The following is a 21,176-nucleotide window of genomic DNA, read 5'->3' as shown; positions in this document are numbered from 1 at the left end:
AACCCTGCTATCTCTCTCAAATAAATAAAATCTTCCAAAACAAAAACAAAAACCCCAACAACAACAACAAACTCCACACCAGGGGCGACCGGGGTGGCTGAGTCGGTTAAGCTTCGGACACAATCTCAGCTCAGGTCTTGATTGCAGGGTCCTGAGTTCAAGCCCCGTTGCAGTCCACGCTGGGTGTGGAGCCTACTTAAAAACAAAGAACAAACAAACCAAAACCAAACTCCTCGCCACAGGTGAAGGCACTGAGGCACAGAGCAATTAAGCCACTTGCCGAGTCCCAGAGCTAATCCACGGTGGGACATGGTATGCACCCTGCTGGGCCTGGGCCTGAGCCTGCGGGGCGCTAACTGCCACCAGCGCCGGGGAGACGCCAAGCAACGGTGGGAAGCGGGCCGCATAGATGTCGGCGCGGGTCACGCGGCCCACACTGAAACGCTCCCTACTCAGCTATCGCCCACGTCACGACTGCAGAGCGCAGTCCAGGAGGGCGGGGGCTGTCGCCCCGCGGGGCGGCAGGTTACACACCGCCCCGCGGGCGGGTGTGCAGGCACGTGACCCGTGGCGTGTGGCGCGCTGCGCCCTGGGCGGGCCCGGACGGGCCGGGGGCGGGACCTGACGGGAGCCCCGCCCCGTCCCGGTCCAGTTAACTGGCGGCCGAGGCGCGGGCTCCTGCTCCGCGGCGCAGCGATCGGTGGAGGGGGCGACCTGGCAGGCACGGCAATGGCCACGGTGCGGGAGAAGGCGGCGGCGCTGAACCTCTCGGCTTTCCACAGCCCGGCGCAGAGGCCTCCGGGTAGGTGCTGAGGAGCGCTGTCCGGGGCGTGTGGGGGTCCCGGGGCGGGCCGGGGGCGGGGGGGTGGGGTGGCGCTCAGGCTGCGGTTCTCGCGCGGGACCCGGACTCCTCCGGGTCCAGCTTGCTCCGCGCGTCTGTAGCCACTCAGGCCAGCACTTCGTCCTGTCGGCGAATTGGGTCCCTCTCCTGTGGGTGCGCTTCGGCCGTCAGACCCCGCCGCCCTCAACAGCCCAGCTTTTTACTTATTCCCCAACTTGAACTTCGCCGCGCGCTCGTCAGTGGCCCGCTGCGTGCCAGGCGCTCTCACTAGGTCTCCAGACAGGCTCCACGTCGTTACTCGTAGCAAGCATATCTGGACTTGGTTGGCTCTTTGCCTTCTGTCTTATCCACAAACCTCGACTCCACAATATGGCCAGGAACTGAGCGCCTCTCTTGCCCACTCTGTTCTCCAGACATCCTGGGAGTGATGAGTGGTTTTTGTTCGACGGGAAGGAACTTGGCATAAAAAGTATTTGTTCGTTAAATATTCTGGATAAGCAGTATTTCAGTGAATAGAAGTTTTGAGCTTTTTTTTTTTTAATGGTTATATGACATTAGAGAAGTTGGTGAATTCTGCCACCAGCTTAATCATATCTTTGGGGGTAGTTTGCTTAGCCTTTGCTTTCTTTGAATATCCAAACGAATGGAATGGATGATCGGTTCTAAAATTCTGTTCCTAGCATATTGCAACTCAGTAAATAAAGATATTCAGACAACACAGCTTTTTTTTTTTTTCTTTTTCTTTCTAGAGAAGTTAAACCTTTCCCCTTTCTGTAACTACTGTGTGGGGTGTTATAGGTTCCCTGTCTGACAGAAACTTTTCCTTTAGAAAATGCCAACCAGTGAAACTGACTCCTTCCTCAAGATGACAGTAGTCAGTGAATTGACTTAGGTCATTTGGGTGCATCTCAATGGCTCCAGTCTTGTGTTGACTTATAATTACTAATGCTCCTTTTAATCTTCAAAATGCTAATGATAAATTGTGATAGAGAACTACTTTTCTAGGAACAATCATAATATTGACCTTCTTCTGCCCCAATTTAAAGGATTCAGATAAGCATATGATGGCTACATTCAGAATTTCTCTTTGTTTTGCATTTTGAAGGGGAGGGATTCATTCATCGTTTGAGAATTCAAAATTGGAAACAGTCTTGGAAAATCTTTAGGCTTACTGAGTGAAAGAAATTGCCAACTTTTGTGTGATTAGAACCATAGCACCCTGCCTTCTTTAACAGCTGAAATACCAGTTCTGAGCTTTGGGCCTTTGTGAACAGGTTCTTTTTTTTTTTTTTTTTAAGATTTTATTTATTTATTTGAGAGAGAGAATGAGAGATAGAGAGCACGAGAGGGAAGAGGGTCAGAGGGAGAAGCAGACTCCCTGCTGAGCAGGGAGCCGGATGTGGGACTCGATCCCGGGACTCCAGGATCATGACCTGAGCCGAAGGCAGTCGCTTAACCAACTGAGCCACCCAGGCGCCCTGTGAACAGGTTCTTAGATGGCATAAGGGAATACGTATTCAAAATTAAGTAGGTGACTGTCAGAGGGAAGAGCTGAAGTGCTGGTTAGCAGATTTGAACCCAAGGAAAAGACCAGTTTCCTGCTCAGCAGGTGCAGTGGGCAGAGAAGGGCCCACTGCCTTTTTTCATTTGTTCGCTTGCTAGGGCTGGAAGCCTACCTGTTAGCATTTGTCAGTCCCTCTTTCACCCTTTAGTTCCCTGTCACAGCCCCAGGGAGCACAGTAATAGGAGCCTCTGCTTCTTGGTTCCTTGCTATTGGCTTTCTTTGTGCTCTGGCAAGCAGCTGTATTCGGTTCTCTACTGAATAGTTACTCTTCCGTGCCCTAAAGGGGCTGTAATGACCAGGGACCTGATTTATGTAGAAGAAATGAGTGCTGTAAGCTAACCTTCAGCACTTACTTCGAAGATATTTGCCTTTTAATATAGACAAACGAGAAAGTGGTGTGTTACCCTGTTATCCCTTCATACTGTAACCTAATTCTTTGAATTCACCTGGTATCACTTTTCCAGAGAGCTCAAAGTACTTCCCATATGCTGTCTCATTAATCTGTAGGCAGTAAAGTAAGGGCCAATGCCTACTTGTGTGGATACTTCTCTTAATCTGTTTTAAAGTTGTTTTGTTTTGTTAAGATTTTATTTATTTATTTGATAGAGACACAGCGAGAGAGGGAACACAAGCAGGGGGAGGGGGAGAGGGAGAAGCAGGCTTCCCGCTGAGCAGGGAGCCCGATGCGGGGCTCGATCCCAGGACCCTGAGACCACAACCTGAGCCAACGGCAGATGTTTAACGACTGAGCCACCCAGGCGCCCCTGAAGTTGTTCTTATTAGAAGAGATTTCTTTTACATATTTTACCTACTTGCAGCCTTCTTTTTAGAGGCAGTCTCAGGCTTCAGCCTGACATCTCTAATACCACATAAGAGGAAAACAAACTTTGGACTACCAAAACCAATATGCAGTAAAAGCATTGCATATTGGTATCATTGTATAGCAAGTTTTTCCCACTCAGTCACAACTGCCTATATGAATGCCCAAAACTCAGTTCTCGGGGCGCCTGGGTGGCTCAGTTGGTTAAGCGACTGCCTTTGGCTCGTGTCATGATCCTGGAGTCCCGGGATCGAGTCCCACATCGGGCTCCCTCCTCAGCAGGGAGTCTGCTTCTCCCTCTGACCCTCTTCCCTCTCGTGCTCTCTATCTCTCATTCTCTCTCTCTCAAATAAATAAATAAAATCTTTAAAAAAATAAAAAAACTCAGTTCTCTACATTTATGTATTTTCATAAGGTTTTGGTTAATGTCCAGTGGATGTAGTTCTTTTTTTTTTTTTTAAAGAAGTTAAGGCACATTTATTTTTTTTAATTTATTTATTAGAAAGAGAGAGAATGAGAGATAGAAAGCACGAGAGGGAAGAGGGTCAGAGGGAGAAGCAGACTCCCTGCTGAGCAGGGAGCCCAATGCAGGACTTGATCCCAGGACTCCAGGATCATGACCTGAGCCGAAGGCAGTCGCTTAACCAACTGAGCCACCCAGGCGCCCCCAATAGATGTAGTTCTTTTCGTTGGTCTTGACAATTCTGAGTAACATTTTAAAACCGCTTGGAAAAAAAATTCTAAAATTCTGAAACAAATAATACATTATGTGTTAAAAAAAAAAAGATAGTAGGAAGGGAAAAATGAAGGGGGGGAATCGGAGAGGGAGATGAACCATGAGAGACGATGGACTCTGAGAAACAAACTGAGGGTTCTAGAGGGGAGGCGGGTGAGGGAATGGGTTAGCCTGGTGATGGGTATTAAAGAGGGCACGTACTGAATGGAGCACTGGGTGTTATAGGCAAACAATGAATCATGGAACACTACATCAAAAACTAATGATGTAATGTATGGTGATTAACATAACGTAATAAAATTAAAAAAAATTCTCTTTAATCCTAAATGATTTAAGATTTTTTTAAAAAATATTTTAAGATTTTATTTATTTATTTGGGGCGCCTGGGTGGCTCAGTTGTTAAGCGTCTGCCTTCAGCTCAGGTCATGATCCCAGGGTCCTGGGATCGAGCCCCGCATCGGGCTCCCTGCTCGGTGGAAGCCTGCTTCTCCCTCTCCCGCTCCCCCTGCTTGTGTTCCCTCTTTAGCTGTGTCTCTCTCTGTCAAATAAATAAATAAAATCTTTTAAAAAAGGATTTTATTTATTTATTTGAGAGAGAGCGAGAGGGCACACATGAATGGGGGGAGGAGCAGTGGGAGTGGGAGAAGCAGGCCTCCCGCTGAGCAGGACTAATCCCAGGACCCCAAGATCATGACTGGAGCTGAAGGCAGGCACTCAACTGACTGAGCCACTAAATGACTTAGGATTTTTTTTTATATAGGTTATTATTTTTTTTAAGATTTTATTTATTTGACAGAGAGAGACACAAAGAGAGAGGGAAGACAAGCAGGGGGAGTGTGAGAAGGAGAAGCAGGCTTCTCGCCCAGCAGGGAGCCTGATGCGGGGACCCTGGGATCATGACCTGAGCAGAGGGCAGACACTTAACGACTGAGCCACCCAGGCGCGCCCCTAAATGACTTAGGATTTATATATTATTTTCTGATGAAGAGTTAAATCCTCTGGTATGTGACACATCTTGTCTTATCTGCTAGCAGTCTTTATTTACTGAATTCTTTTCAAAGCTTGACATCATCAGGTGATATGAATAGTTAAAGGATAAACTCTTTGAAGGTAGGGACTCTGTCCCCTTAGTTCAGAGGAAGGAAGAAGTAGAATACCTTTCCTTTTCTTTTTACTTTTTCTTTTTTTATTTTTACTTTTTAAAAAAATATTTGAGAGAGCAAGTGAGAGAGAGCACAAGCAGGGTGAAGGGCAGAGGGAGAAGCAGACCCCCACTGAGCGGGGAGCCAGATGTGCGACTCAATCCCCAGACTCCGGGATCATGACCTAAGCCAAAGGCAGACGCTTAACCGACTCAGCCACCCAGGCGCCCCTTTCTGCTTTTTAAATAAACTTAGAATTTTCTTTTTGTTTTTAAGATTTTATTTATTTGACAGAGAGAGACACAGCGAGAGAGGGAAGACAAGCAGGGGGAGTGGGAGAGGGAGAAGCAGGCTTCCCACCGAGCAGAGATCCCAACACTGGGCTCAATCCCAGGACCCTGTGATCATGACCTGAGCTGAAGACAGAAGCCTAATGACTGAGCCACTCAGGTGCCCCAGACTTAGAATTTTAGAATAGATATAGATTTACAAAAAAGTCATGAAGTTGGTATATAGAGTTACCACCCACATGCCCTTCACTCATTTTCCCTTACTATTAACATCTTACGTTAGTATAGTACATTTGTCACAATTAATGAACCAATGTTAACACATAATTATTAACTGAAGTCCATACTTTATTCAGCTTCCTTAATTTTTTTTAAAGATTTTTTATTTATTTATTTGAGAGAGAGAGAGAGCATGAGAGGGTGGAGGGTCAGAGGGAGAAGCAGACTCCCTGCTGAGCAGGGAGGCCGATGTGGGACTCCATCCCAGGACTCCAGGATCATGACCTGAGCTGAAGGCTGTTGCTTAACCAACTGAGCCACCCAGGCGCCCCAGGATTTCCTCAATTTTTGCCTAATGTTCTTTTTCTGTTCCAGGATCCCGTTCAGGCTATTACATTACATCGAGTCCTTAGGCTCTCCTAGATTGTGACAGTTTCCCACTTTGTTTTGAGCTATACATCTGTTCACTGCTGGGTACTGATGGTGGCCACTTTACGTATATTGTCTCCTATGATCCTCCCAGTAACTGAGAGAAGTGGACCCGGCTCTGTTTTGCCACAGAAAAGTTACACTGTTTGCCCAAGATTGCATTACTAGTAAATGATGGAGCCAAGAATAGAACCCAGGGATCTGGGACTCCAGAACACATGCTTTTGTCTTACTCTTTGTATCCACAGAAACTAGCCCTGTGCCTGCTGCAGTAACACAAGTTTTCGTGTCCTAATTTATTCAGTTAACCCACAGTTTCTGAACTCTGGGCACTGTTGACATTTTCTTTGTCGTGGGGGCTGGCCTGTGTTTAGGAGTGTCCCTAGCCCCTCTACTCACTAAATGCCAGGAGCACTTCCCCTTCCTCAGCTTGTGACAACCAGGAATGTCTCCAGACACTGCCAAATATCTAGTTGGGAGTAAAATCATCCACTAAGAACCACTGCATTAACTCTCCTTTAAAAATTTTTAGTAGTTGGCAGTCATCTACAACCCACAATCGAATAACCAAATGTATTATGTGAGGCGGTCTATAAGGCAATTAAATAATTTAAACTTTTGCAAACTATAAGGACATTTGAAAAAAAAGAAGGCACTAGCTCACTGTTCAGGTTTTGTGGAAAATTGCCTAACATGAGCTAGCTGAATTCTTTTTTTTTTTTTTCCTGTGGGGTGGGGACAGTCTAATGCCCGAGAATGAAAAGGAGATTGTTACATGTTCATTTAGAAGTAGCATTTTTTTTCATAATTCTCTGTGTGTTTACCTTGCATTGGGATCCACTTTTATAATGTGTATATGATCTTCTAAGGAGGTGAATAATCCTACTAATTTGAAGTGATCATAGAATCGTTTTTGCCCATAAGTAGGTTTCACCAGCAGGGCCGTAGTAGATGTGTTACACAGATCATAGATAAAGCTGATTATCCTTTTGTAACCTTTTTTTTTTTTTAAGATTTTATTTATTTGAGAGAGAGAATGAGAGAGAGAGCGAGCACATGAGAGGGGGGAGGGTCAGAGGGAGAAGCAGACTCCCCGCTGAGCAGGGAGCCTGATTTGGGACTCGATCCCAGGACTCCACGATCATGACCTGAGCCGAAGGCAGTCGCTTAACCAACTGAGCCACCCAGGCGCCCTCCTTTTGTAACTTTTGAATAAATGTAATTTCTTGACACATCTGCCTTATGACTTGATTTTTAAGGAATTATTATGTGATTATTTAGTGTGTATTTATAGAAGGGAAGATAATTATTAGCATCACATATATATATCAGAGTTCAACATTAGAAATTTAACTTTTTTATTGTTGGTAAATTTTGGGTAGATTTCAAATACATGCAGAGGACAGGTCTTGGTTTTGAAAAATAACTATTGCTTTCAAGCGAATAAAGATGAGTGCTTGAAAAATGAATGTTAACTAGCCTAGGTTTATATAGTGCTTACAAGCATGTATAGTATGTTAAGTTTAAAACAATCTCTGAACCTCTTGTTAGGCCACCTTCCAAAAAAGCTTTTTATCTGATAAGGTCACATTTGTTTCTATGCCTCACTTCTTACCATATTTTATGCGGTGTTCAATGTCCATATCTAAATGGAGATGAGTAGAATTTCAGTCTCTAAAATCCTATAATCAGATGTTTAGACCTGAAACCAACCTTAAACACAGTGTTCAGCTCTTGTATCAGTAAATGAAGAAACCAACCTATAGAGGTTAATTCTCTTATCCCAGGTTATCACAGCTAATCTCTAGAGTCTTTGATCCTTTCATCATGATGCTTTTAGAACATTCTTGACCAAATGTAAATAAGGAAGCATCAAGATGCAAATAGTGATGAATTTTAATTAATTAATTAATTTTAGAGAGGGGAGGGAGGGGGTTGGGGCAGGAGCAGAGGGAGAGAGAGAATCTCAAGCAGGTTCCACACCCCCAGCACAGAGCCAGCCCGATGTATGGCTCCATCTCACAACCCTGAGATCATGACCTGAGCCAAAATCAAGAGTTGGACACTTAACTGACTGGGGCACCTGGGTTAATAAGGTGAGCATCACTAATAATTAGGTAGTGATGAATTTTAAAGAAATGTCTAGCTCATATGCAAGTGAGGGCTGAGGACAAGCTGAAGCTGAAATTCTGATGCTAGACTTACAAAGCACTCTTTGTCTACTTCTGGTCTCTTGAATCCTGTTTAGAAGTCACAGTAATTTGTCTCACTGTGCCATGGTCTGTTATACCCATATTCATTTCAACTCTTAGATGATGATAAATAAATTTCAAACCAGCATGTGGGGGATCTGTGTTCAACTGGTGAAGTCAGCATTAAAAAAACAGGTTATCCTGGTGTGGGTTTTGGCACATGTACTTGTCAAGTGCAGGCTATATTATGTATTAAAGTATCTGTATGAACATGAGCTAGTTTGGGTCTGTGGGTGGTGGTGCTTGAGGGGAAATATCCCAGGATGCAGTGTTGGGAATTAATGGTCAGTGAGAACAGAGGGGACCTGAAAGGGCTGAATTGTATCATGCCTGGAGGACTCTGGAAACACTGCATGGCTCACAGGTGCCTGCCATCCTGCTGTAACCTGTTCTTTAATCTTTTATACCATGTTATCCAACCTGCAGAACTTCCTGATTTCCCATATTTAAGCAGCAAGTTAATATGTGGAAATTTATTCTTCTTGCCCTCTGAAGATTAGCCTTTTCCGTGTCACTGAAGCTGTGTATCCCTTCCTTCCCACCCCCTTCTGTTGTCTTACTGATCTCCAATTAGTAAGTGACTCAGCCTTAATTTTTAGGATTTGTATACCTACCAACTTGTAGCTCAACTCTTATGACTGAGGTGTATCAAATTTAATACCATTACCAGCCCAGAAGTATATTTCACTGCTACTTAAAAGTCCCTCTGATCTCTACAAGTTTGAATCTTACTTTCCTCTTCTCTCCTACTCCTGTGTGTTGTGACTAGTATATATTATAGAATTTATGATAACCTACTTTATTTTAGGACTAATGGCTACTATTTTTATTTATTTATTGGTTTATTTAATGACTGCTTTTTTTTTAAGGTTTTATTTATATATTAGAGAGCATGAGCAGGGGAGAGGGGCAGAGGGAGAGGGAGAAGCAGACTCCCTGCTGAGCAAGGAGGCCATCATGGGGCTCGATCCCAGGACCCTGAGATCATGACCCGAGCTGAAGGCAGACGCTTAACCGACTGAGCCACCCAGGCGCCCATGACTGCTGTTTTTAAATAGCTTTGCTAAGGGTTCACAATGTGGTTTTTTTTTTTTAGGACTCACAGATCTTAAAGTTGTTTTGTTTCTTCTAATCTCATTGGCACACTTAAAGCTCCTTCACTTAATCCAAGTCTTCAGTGAAAAGTTGATGCTAAAACTGGTGACTTAATATATTTATATTTGAGTCCTAGAAAAAGTATATGTTTACTACTTGTGAAACTGGGTTTGTTTAACTCATGAACCTCAATCTCCTCAAAGTAAGATTATTAATAAGTATTTCAGAGAAGTTTATCAGAAGACAGAGCTTGTCATATTTAAGTACTCAAATATTAGTTGTTATTAGTGATAATATGAAGATTTGAAAAAAGACTAAAGAGCAGACATTAAGTTCATTTAAATCCGGTTATAATCTCTAATATTTTAAGAAGTTAAGAATATTAACCTTGAACACTCCTTTTAATTAGTTATTGTGGCTGGAAACAGCACAGCTACTCCTAGGTTCTAGACACCAGGAATGACCTGGACAGATTTTGAGATTTCCTTAAATGCTCCATTCTGGCTCTATTCAGTAGATATTAAATACTGTGCCAGTAGTAAATCTATTTCCACCTTGGTTTATCTAGTTGATTCTCCATAATTCAGTCCTTAAAACTGCTCACATGATATTTAGAAAACTGGCATCAATTACCTTCTTTGTTTAGTACTGGATTATGAAGTATCTTGAATTTTATTTTTTTAAACGAATACTAGCAATTTTATTTTTTTATTTTTTTTAAGATTTTATTTATTTATTAGAGAGAGAGAGAGATCATGAGCAGGGGGGAAGGGTAGAGGGAGAAGCAGACTCCCCGCTGAGCAGGGAGCCCGATGCGGGACTTGATCCCAGGAACCTGGGATCATGACCTGAGCTGAAGGCAGACGCCCAACCGACAGAGCCACCCAGGTGCCCAGTATCTTGAATTTTAAAATATAAAAACAGTCTTGGTGATTATTTTAAACTAACATAATAATTGGTAGATAGTTAAACTACCCATCTATTTTTGGTCTGGGAAGTATACAAATAAATAGTAAAGGGCTTTATGTGTGTGCATGTGTGTGTTAGTAATTTTCCTGGTGAAGATGTTAAAATTTCTAGTAGCACAAAATGACACTGTAAGTGAACACAGTGTGATGGTTCACTATGATTCTTTTATTTATTATAATACAAAAGATGAATTCCAAATGACCCACTTAAAATTTATGACCCTAGTACATTAAGTGGAGTTTTAATGTCCTTCAGGAACTTATCTTTGCCTTCATCTCATACATTCTATAAGGCAGGAAGGTAATTTCAGGTAGCAGTTTCTTTAATTATATCTCCCCTTATTCCTTACAGTTTTACTGATGCATAGTTTTCCTTTTTACACAACCTTAGGGGAAGTAATAAGTTTTCAACTTCTCTGTCAGAGTATCCTAAAAATAAAGGAAGTAAGACACCTAACAAAACCGGGGGCTTGAAAACTAGAACCACTGAATATTCAGAGGATCATTGAAAAGTGTAACACATAAAAAGGCATACTCTGTTTATGTAAAAAGCCAGCCAGCCAGCCAGCCAGCCAGCCAACAAGCTGATGATTAGCTAGACTCTGTTCCATCAGCTTATTAAAACTAAGGTCCACTTTTTTTCCTTTTAATTGTTTCTCCTTTTCTTTGTAGTTTTGCCAAATATCCACTTATTACAATGAGGGAAAATGTGATAAATCTTTGAAAGCATGTTTTCTGTCTTTTCTGTTTTGCTAAAATCTTGCTCAGTTTCTATGCTTTTCCTACCTTTTGGTAGGCTGTGAGCTCCTATTGGGCAGGAACCAGTTTTCCCTGTTACAAAGTACTTAACTTATAAGCTGCATAATAGGAAGCTTTAAAAATAGTAGTTTATTCCAACTCCTGTGTGCATGTGTGTGCGTGTGTGTGTGTGTGTGTGTCTAAATGATACAGACCATGAACCAAATTCCAGTAGCACCTCTTACAACATAATGTCTGGAAGTTACATTTAACCTCTGTGAATCTATTCTCCATTTCTCGAGTAGAGATTATGTCTACCTCATAGGGTTGCAAATGACCTAAATGTGCGCACTTAATAGAGTTCCAGTGCACATAATTAGTAGCTGCCACAAGGGCCTGCTTGATCTGCACTCCCCCACCCCAAAGACCGTTTCCACTCCCCTCTGGTCTCCCTTCCTCCCTCCCTGGTCACCTGCTCAGGCCATGCTGGCCTTGTTCCTCCTCTCCTGGCCAAGCACACTCGCTTCTCGGGCCTTTGTTCTTTCTGTTCTCTCTGCCCTTTCCCCAAATATCTGCACAGCTTGCTTCCTGGTTTTACTCAGGCTTCTGCTCAGATATCACCTTGTCAGATCTTTCCAGACATCCCCTCTAAAATAGTGTTCTCCTCTTCACCAGGCTTTATTTTTCTCCTGAGCACTCATCTAACACGTACAAAGTAGAAGTCTGTGAGAACAGGGATTTTATTTTGCTCACCGATGTATCCAAGCCCATAAAACAGTGTTCAGCATATAGTAGGCACTACATTTTTGATGAGTTGTTACTGATTAAAAGTTCAATAACAAGCTAACCTCATAATTGTTACTCATTAATAACTTTGGAAATTGCCACTTTTTGCTCAAGGATTGCTTAGACCTGATTATAAATGAATAAGATTACTCTGCGTTTTTCCCGTTGCAGGTTTCAGTGTGGCCCAGAAACCATTTGGAGCCACATATGTGTGGAGCAGCATTATAAACACGCTTCAAACACAGGTGCAGGTGAAAAAGCGAAGACACCATTTAAAAAGACACAATGACTGCTTTGTTGGTTCAGAAGCTGTGGATGTCATTTTTTCTCACCTAATTCAGAATAAATATTTTGGTGATGTGGATATTCCTCGGGCCAAAGTGGTGAGAGTGTGTCAAGCACTTATGGACTACAAAGTATTTGAAGCAGTTCCAACCAAAGTCTTTGGAAAAGACAAAAAACCTACATTTGAAGATAGTAGTTGCAGCCTTTATAGATTCATAACCATACCTAATCAAGACAGTCAGTTAGGCAAAGAGAATAAGCAATATTCACCTTCCAGGTTAGTATATAATGTTAGATTATCCTGGGGATATTGGCAGGATTTCATCGACTTTTTAGCGAGAGGCTGACTGGCTTTATGTTATTTTGGAAATTGTAAATTAGGCTAACATCTGGGTCTGTGGGGAAATTTGATAAAATACAGTGAATTTCTATTTGGTATCTCCTGGAATTCCTATTTATTCATATTTTATATTTAGCAGAAATAATCAACAAACCTTGATTTTATTTCTGCATCAATTTACAATTATAGTATAAAAATATGTTAGAGAGTTTATACACAAAGTGGTATGAGAACAGAAAAGGTGAAGGAAAGCAGGTGGGTTATCACTAGAATCCAGGACATGGCAGATGTGAAGTATGAAAGGCATGTGGGACCCAGAATGCAGAGGATTTTATATGACATATGACATAAGGAGTTTGCAATCAATCATACAGATGTTGGGGAGGCCACAGAAAATGACACTGAATCTCAGAAAGGTCTTCCTGGCAGCCATACGGACAGCCTAACTGGGAGGGCCAGTTAGGAATCTATTGCAGTATTGCCGTCTGCAGATGAGGGTGAAGTGAGCAGCAGTGGTGAAGAAGGAATCATGTCAAGGGAGACTGGGGGACAGAATTGTAGAACCCAGTGCTTGAAATAGATGTATGTGATGAGTACATAATTAACTTGGTTGTTTGTCATAAAATAAAATGTTTCCCTTTTATTTCCTTCAGCTAAACTGTATAGAAGTGACCATGTAACTGAAGCTCTTATAATTCAGATCTGACCCAAAGAGTTTTAGTGTTACCGACTTTCAATTATTTATTTATTTTTTAAGTTTTATTTATTTATTTGAGAGAGAGAGCAAGCACAAGCAGGGGGAAGGGTGGGTGGAGGGAGAGGAGAAGCAGGCTCCCCACCAAGCAGGGAGCCCCGACGTGGGGCTCGATCCCAGGACCTTGAGATCATGACTTGACCTGAAGGCAGATGCTTAACCAACTAAGCCACCCAGGCGCCCCTTTCAATTATTTTTAATGTATAGTGTATCAAATATTGTGTATTTTTAGTGTATTTAGTGTATCAAATATTTTTTTTTAAAAGATTTTTTATTTATTTATTTGACAGAGAGAGACACAGCGAGAGAGGGAACACAAGCAGGGGGAATGGGAGAGGGAGAAGCAGGCCTCCCGCTGAGCAGGGAGCCTGATGCGGGGCTCGATCCCAGGACCCTGGGATCATGACCTGAGCCGAAGGCAGACGCTTAACAACTGAGCCACCCAGGCGCCCCTGTATCAAATATCTTAATGTCTTAACTTTCAAGACTCTCTATTTAAAAGATGATAACATTTGCCTCACTATATAGGAAGGATTTTGCCATATCGGCAAAATCATTGCTTTCCAAATGCAAGTCCACATTCTTTATGTGAAACACACATAAAGGGGCCACATGCATTTAGAAATTTGGAACTTTGGAGGTTTTAAAAAGATAATTTTGTAGATAGAACATATATTAGATAACAGTCCTATAGGGATCTGGGAGAGCATCTGGTAACTAAATGCATTAACATTTCTGCAGTGAACAAAATACTCATACTAACTGGGATAAGTAAAGACTGTGCAGGACAGCTTACTCTCCCCCGGCCCCGGTAAAGTGAGGACAGGTTTTGTCACCATATGAGTTCTGAATAAACTTTAGATTTCTCACAGCCTTTGGGGTTTCAGGATTGTGGGTAAAGATTTATAGGTCTATATTTGGAAAATGATGAGCACTATCCACCAAAGAATGCCCCAGAAATAGAGATGTGATAAAAACAGTAAGCATAATGAAGTTTGGTTATGTTTTAAAATTGGAAATCAAAATTTTAGTTATCGAATTGCTTAAATCTAAATATTCAAAGAAAAATTTAGAGTATGTATATTTCGGCTCAAGAGGGAAGGTGGATGTTTTTGTATTCTACTCTTAGAGTTTGCATTTGTTGTGTTTTTGCTCTGAAATACATAAACTTTGTAGAAACTCAGTTCTCTGATGGTAAAGTATTTCTCTCGGCTTACTAAAATAAATTAATAATTAATAATAAATAATACCAAAATAAATAAATTCATTTTAGGTATTCCAATCCATTATTTAAGTCATCTGATATCAAATCAGCAAGTTTAGAGGATCTGTGGGAAAATCTGAGTTTAAAGCCTACTAACTCCCCTCCTGTAAACATCTCTGCAACCTTGTCTCCACAAGGTAAGTAAAGATGATGCAAGTAAGAAATTTAGAAGACCAACTTCAGATAAAATTAGTTATTTAAAACTTTTCAATCTTAACCTTTATTAGAATTTAAATATTCAGAGCACAAAGAGTGCACTGTGTATTAAAGCTGTTTATATTAAGTTTTAACAGAGGTCTATTATCTTCAACAAATAGATCAGTGTTGCAATTTTTGAAAACTGACTTTTGTCCTATCAGCTGGCAGAGGTTCAAGCTGCAGTGGTTTGCGTGCAGAGTTTTATTTATTTTAAATATACTCTCAGATACTTTTTTCCCTAACATTTTATGAGGTTAAATAAAATTTTGAAAATTACATTAGAACATTAACAGAACTCTTATATTCTTCCTTGTCTATGGCAATGGAATGCAGATTAATGACCGATTTCCACCTTCCCTCCCCCATCCCAGTTGTGGAAACCCTGAGTGGAATAATCTGCAGCCAATAGTTTCAGACCAGTTTTCAGATTGAATAATGAATCATTCTTTCTTCCAAAGTCCTTATTAACATGTTATATGACTTGATCTCTTATCTCTGCCATATTGCTTTTACAGTAAAAGAATGAAAAGAATTCCTGCTGTCCAAAGTCTGTTCTCCTACACTTTTAACAAATCTTGAATTGTTTTACTTTGTCATAAGAAACCACTTCATAAATAAGGTTGACATTTTTTTCTCTTTTCTTTTTTTTTGCCAAAATTTATACCATAGACTTGCCTAGACAAATATCGTGGTATTTAGTAAATATTTTTACTTTTCACTTTGTCATTTTTCCTGTGTAGTTATTAATGAAGTATGGCAAGAAGAAACAATTGGACGTCTACTGCAGCTCGTAGACCTTCCACTTCTTGACTCCTTACTCAAACAGCAAGAGGTTGTATCTAAAGTTCCTCAGCCTAAGAGGCAACCTGACTTGGTCAACAGCAGTAACTATCTGGATCGAGGGATTCTGAAGGCTTACAGTGACTCTCAGTATGTGGAAATACATCTGTCTCAATAAATTGAGTGTGTAGGAAAATCGTGGATAATTGTTTTAAGATAATCTTCTGAATTCTTCTGTCCACAGGATCAGATATGCATTAGTCAGTTGATAATTATCAGGACTTGGGAAAGTGAAGAACAAAATTACCTTGGTCAAAATTAGAGATATAATTTTCATTATTTTTTTATATTTATTTTTGCTTCTCACATAACCTACTTAACATCAAGTGAAAAAAATGATTCTATTCCATCTTCTTATCTTTGTTAAAATTTAGGGCTCTCCGGTCTTCAAAGGGACCTGGAACAAAATTAACAGATTTGGCAAATTCTTAGACTCATTTGACTACCTGTACTTTTATGCTTCTCCAAAATACCTTGAATATGTATTTTTTTTTAAAGATTTTATTTATTTATTTGACAGAGAGACAACCAGAGAGGGAACACAAGCAGGGGGAGTGGGAGAGGGAAAAGCAAGCTTCCCGTTGAGCAGGGAGCCCGATGCGGGGCTTGATCCCAGGACCCCAGGATCATGACCTGAGCCAAAGGCGGATGCTTAACGACTGAGCCACCCAGGCGCCCCTTGAATATGTATTTTTTAATTAACTAGTTTTATTGAAGAGATAGAATGAAAGTAACTCTTGCTCTAAGGCTTAACTTCAGGTGCTAAGGGAAGTATGATTTTTTTTTCCTTAAGGAAGAGTTCTGTATTCCTTATAACTTTGAAACTCTTTTCTTTTTTTTTTTTTTAAGATTTTATTTATTTATTGAGAGAGAGAGAGAGAATGGTAGAGAGCATGAGAGAGAGGAAGGTCAGAGGGAGAAGCAGACCCCCTGCTGAGCAGGGAGCCTGATGCGGGACTCAATCCCGGGACTCCAGGATCATGACCTGAGCCGAAGGCAGTCGCTCAACCAACTGAGCCACCCAGGCGCCCCTGAAACTCTTTTCTTAAGTAAAATTATTAAAGGTTAAAATCTTGTATTTTCTAGCTTATTTAATTTTTAATTACTTTGCCTCATGTTCAGTAGTTAGGGAGATGGGAATGTTTAAAAGGAATGCAACTTATATTTTTCGGAACTTCTTCACAAGTTCTACAGTCCAATGAACTATTAATAGTTGAATACCAAAAGGGAGTTTAAAACCTTATGCAGGGGGTGCCTGGGTGGCTCAGTCATTAAGCGTCTGCCTTCGTTTCAGGTCATGATCCCAGGGTCCTGGGATCGAGCCACACATCGGGCTCCCTTCTCAGCGGGAAGCCTGCTTCTCCCTCCCACTCCCCCTGCTTCTGTTACCTCTCTTGCTGTCTCTCTTTCTATGTCAAATAAATAAATAAAATCTTAAATAAATAAAACATTACGCAAAAAAATAAAGTTAATCCTAACATACTAGTTATTGAACTCTGTGTGTATAATAGGATTATTTTTTTTTAAGATTTTATTTATTTGACAGAGTTAGCGAGAGCAGAAACAAGCAGGGGGAGTGGGAAAGGGAGAAGCAGGCTTCCCGCTGAGCAGAGAGCCGGATGTGGGGCTCGATCCCAGGACACTGGGATCATGACCTGAGCTGAAGGCAGACGCTTAACCGACTGCAGGAGGATTATTATTCAACAAGAATTTAAATCATTATGATGAGCACTGAGGGAAAAAAAGATAAATAAAATTGAATAAATCACACCTATAATTCTTTTTTTTAAGGTGGGGGAGGGGCAGAGGACTAGAGAAAATCTTAAGCAGGCTCCACCTCCAGTATGGAGCCCAAGGTGAGGCTCGATCTCAGGCCCTGAGATCATGACCTTTAGCTGAAATCAAGAGTTGGACATTTAACTGACTGAACCTCCCAGGTGCCCCACACACCTATAATTCTTTAAAAAAAAAAAAAGAATTTAAATCCTATTTCTATAATCTAGGTTTTTTTTTTAAGATTTTATTTTTAAGTAATCTCTACACCTATCATGGGGTTTGAACTCACAACTCCAATATCAAGAGTTGCATGCTCCACCGACTGAGCCAGCCAGATACCCCATATTTCTACGATCTAAAGTAACATATAAAAACATTTTATAATTACCTTACATTTTAAATACAGAATTAGAAATTGTGCTAGAAGTGACCTTGAAGATCATCTTGCTGCATCTTACTATGAACTTGAGGAAGCTGATGCACAGAAAGGTGACATGACCTGCCCAATATAATGCTCCTGGGTGGTGGCAGAATTAGTTGTCCTGAGTTCATAGCAGTAGAGCACATGGTTTTTCTTTTTTAAACTACATATAAAATACATATAAAATAAATCATGTATATTAGCAAGTTGAATATTAAAAGTTATTCTAGAATTCTATTTCTTGAAATGTAACATTTTTCTGATTTACCCAGGTGGCATTTTATTAAAAATGGAAACTAAATACTTATTTTTGAAACCCTACCTTATCTTCCTCTGTTCTCTCCTGGCCAGAGTGAGAGATGATAGATCACAGAGTTCTGACATACACAACATCGTATTAGAAAAATACTGGCCTAGGAGTCAGATCTGGGATCTAGTCCTAACTGGGACCCTGAGCAAGTAACTTAGAGTTTCTGGGCCTCTGTTGTAAATTTAAGATTAGAGTTTGAATTTTGATATCCTTTTCAGTTTACATTGTAGTGGATAGCTTCTGTTTTCACTTCAAAAAAGAAAAAGACATATGAAGCCAAACTTCTTGTCTGTGATACATGATCTAGCTATATTTTAAAAAGAATTACACACATCTATATCTAAGTGTATAGAAATTTATCCTCATGGCAAACTTGAAAGAGGTAGTAAATTAGGTATGGTGTGTATATTTGTTAGTTGCTTTTTAAAATAATTAAAATAATTTTTTAAAAAATAATTCTTTTTTCCCCCATAGGGAAGATGAATGGCTCTCTGCAGCAACTGATTGCTTAGAATACCTTCCAGACCAGATGGTGGTGGACATAAGCAGAAACTTTCCTGAGCAACCAGATAGGATAGACTTAGTGAAAGAACTTTTGTTTGATGCCATTGGCAAATATTACAGTAGTAGGGAACCTCTGTTAAATCACTTATCTGATGTTCATAATGGCATTGCAGAGCTCTTAGGTAAGTAAGATCTTACTGGATACTGGAATTTGTCTTTTGGAGGAAACAGGAAAAAGTTAATTATCCTCAAAATGAACCAAACTGCTTCAGGCTCGAAGTGGATCTGGATAAATCCATGGAAAGTATGTTTTTTCCAAACTTCTAAGGTTCATTTGGAAGGAGGCTTTACTAAGCTCTAAAGTTATGCAGGAACTTCTGGTTGGCACAGGAGAATGCTGCCCTAATTCACTGGAAGTTTAATAGGTATAGTGTGGCAGTTCTCTCTTTAGAAAACATTACCAAGACCACCACTCTCCCCCGCTTCATTGTCTTCAAAATGGCAGACAGTCCCTCTACCAATGAGCCAGACTGTTCAACATGGTTTGTTGAAAACAAATTGTGGATTTCAGAGAATCCTTTCCATTTTTCTCAGGTAGAGTTGGATACATCAGAACTTTACACATAATGTACCCTTGAAATGTGTTGAATTAATGAAAAGCAGGCTGAGAATTTATTTACAAAGCCAAGAGTTTGATTTAACATCCTAAGATGATTATGACAAGGATTTAGGGTATCAGTTGCCAATTTGAGAATAGGCTGCCTTGATGGTTGGTATTGGTCATTTATTGTAATTCCTAGTTGTTTTGTTTTGCTTTTGAAAATAGTTTTGAGGGGCCCCTGAGTGGCTCAGTCAGTTAAGCGTCTGCCTTCTGCTCAGGTCATGGTCCCAGCATCCTGGGATGGAGCCCTGCATCGGGCTCCGTCAGTGGGAGCCTGCTTCTCCCTCTCCTTCTGCCTGCCTACCTACTTGCAATCTCTCTCTCTCTGTCAAATAAGTAAATAAAATCTTAAAAAAAATAGTTTTGAGTAAGTTTAGTGTTTAGCTTCAGCTTTACCTTGAGTTTTGTTCCCTTTGATAGTCATATTTGGTCAAAATTAAAAGCAGTTTTTTCTTTTGGCTGAAGTGAACGGGAAGACTGAAATAGCATTAGAAGCCACTCAGCTCTTTCTAAAGCTTCTGGACTCCCAAAATAGAGAAGAATTTAGAAGACTACTGTATTTCATGGCTGTTGCAGCACATCCTTCTGAATTTAAATTACAGAAAGAAGTAAGTCTTTTGTCTAAATGTGAATTGTATTCGAGCAGCCTTAGTTCTTACAGGACCCACAAGTCAGATTATTTCACATCAGCATCAAATATGCTGAAATGAGTAATGACTATTAATATTCAACATTGCCTTTTATATTAAACTCATTCTTTTAAATATACACTATTGGGTGTGTTTTATTTTTATAGAGCGACAACCGAATGGTTGTGAAAAGGATATTCTCAAAAGCGATTGTTGACAATAAAAATTTATCTAAAGGCAAAACTGATCTTCTCGTACTCTTTTTAATGGATCATCAAAAAGATGTTTTTAAGGTAAAATTCTGAAAGTAGTTAAGTTGAGCTTATGTAATAGGTCACTGGATTAACATGCATTTGAATAATCTGTGTCCCTCTTTTTTTTTTTTTTAAGATTCCAGGAACTCTACATAAAATTGTTAGTGTTAAGCTCATGGCCATTCAGAAAGGAAGAGATCCAAATAGAGATACAGGTAATCTGAGAGATACAATTTTCATGATCTTCCAAAGATAAATTCTTAGTGTTATTTGACAATGTTTTGTTGCACTTTAATTTCAACTAAATTTTAAATTCCTCAGGGTTATCCAGACTTAGCAGAGAGCCTCCTTATGTCAAAAAGTAACTTGACCAAATTTAGACAGTCAGCAGTGCTTAGCATCTTCAATGCATTTTATAAACTGGGGAATAAGAATATAAATGTAAAAATATTGCTTATTTTTTTTAGTTAAATCTGAGGAATAGATTCATTAACTGAACTTTTTACTTTTAAACATAAAGGATATATATATTGCCAGAGAATTGATCAAAGTGATTATTCTGACCATACACAGAAGACAACTAAGGATGAACTAATGAATTTACTAAAGACTATTGATGAGGATTCAAAACTGTCTGCCAAAGAGAAGAAAAAATTGCTAGGTCAGTTCTATAAGTGTCATCCAGACATCTTTATTGAGTATTTTGGAGACTGAGTTTTTAATGTCTGTATATAACTTATGTATTTTAATAATAAATTATGTATCCTAAATATCTAATCACACTTGTAATCTTAGATGTTCTAAATATGAAATTGTACTTAATAAAACATTTTTTGTATAACCTTCTGTGTCTGAAACTGAGTATTAGATGGTGTATTGCTGTTAGATATTAACCTCTTTAGGGTGAGCTGATTTATAAGCACTATGCCCAATACTTTATAGAACATCATAGGAATTTAATGATATGACATTGCAGTGTTTACATAACAAAGTATTAAATAGTAAGGAAGTCTATAATTACAAGTTAATAGGAGTGTGGTTTTTACCTTAAGAGGTACTC

The 21,176-nt window shown here is 40.1% G+C and overlaps 1 protein-coding gene across 1 annotated transcript; it reads left to right on the top strand.

Moving 5' to 3' along the window:
* The first annotated feature begins 676 nt into the window (after nucleotides 1-676).
* DEPDC7 (DEP domain containing 7) lies at nucleotides 677-20,957 on the top strand. The gene is made up of 9 exons (XM_025878901.2): nucleotides 677-802; nucleotides 12,052-12,442; nucleotides 14,533-14,660; nucleotides 15,462-15,651; nucleotides 18,543-18,754; nucleotides 19,699-19,841; nucleotides 20,030-20,155; nucleotides 20,253-20,331; nucleotides 20,637-20,957. Exons 1-9 carry the CDS (start codon nucleotides 730-732, stop codon nucleotides 20,828-20,830), a joined length of 1,536 nt encoding a protein of 511 aa, XP_025734686.1. The 5' UTR covers nucleotides 677-729; the 3' UTR covers nucleotides 20,831-20,957.
* The last annotated feature ends 219 nt before the right edge of the window (nucleotides 20,958-21,176 follow it).

The sequence above is a fragment of the Callorhinus ursinus genome, unplaced genomic scaffold (assembly GCF_003265705.2).
Source record: "Callorhinus ursinus isolate GAN/ISIS: 27379988/994484 unplaced genomic scaffold, GSC_fseal_2.0 scaffold21, whole genome shotgun sequence".
NCBI classification, from domain to species: domain Eukaryota; kingdom Metazoa; phylum Chordata; class Mammalia; order Carnivora; family Otariidae; genus Callorhinus; species Callorhinus ursinus.
This window is presented reverse-complemented; position numbering and strand designations above follow the sequence as displayed.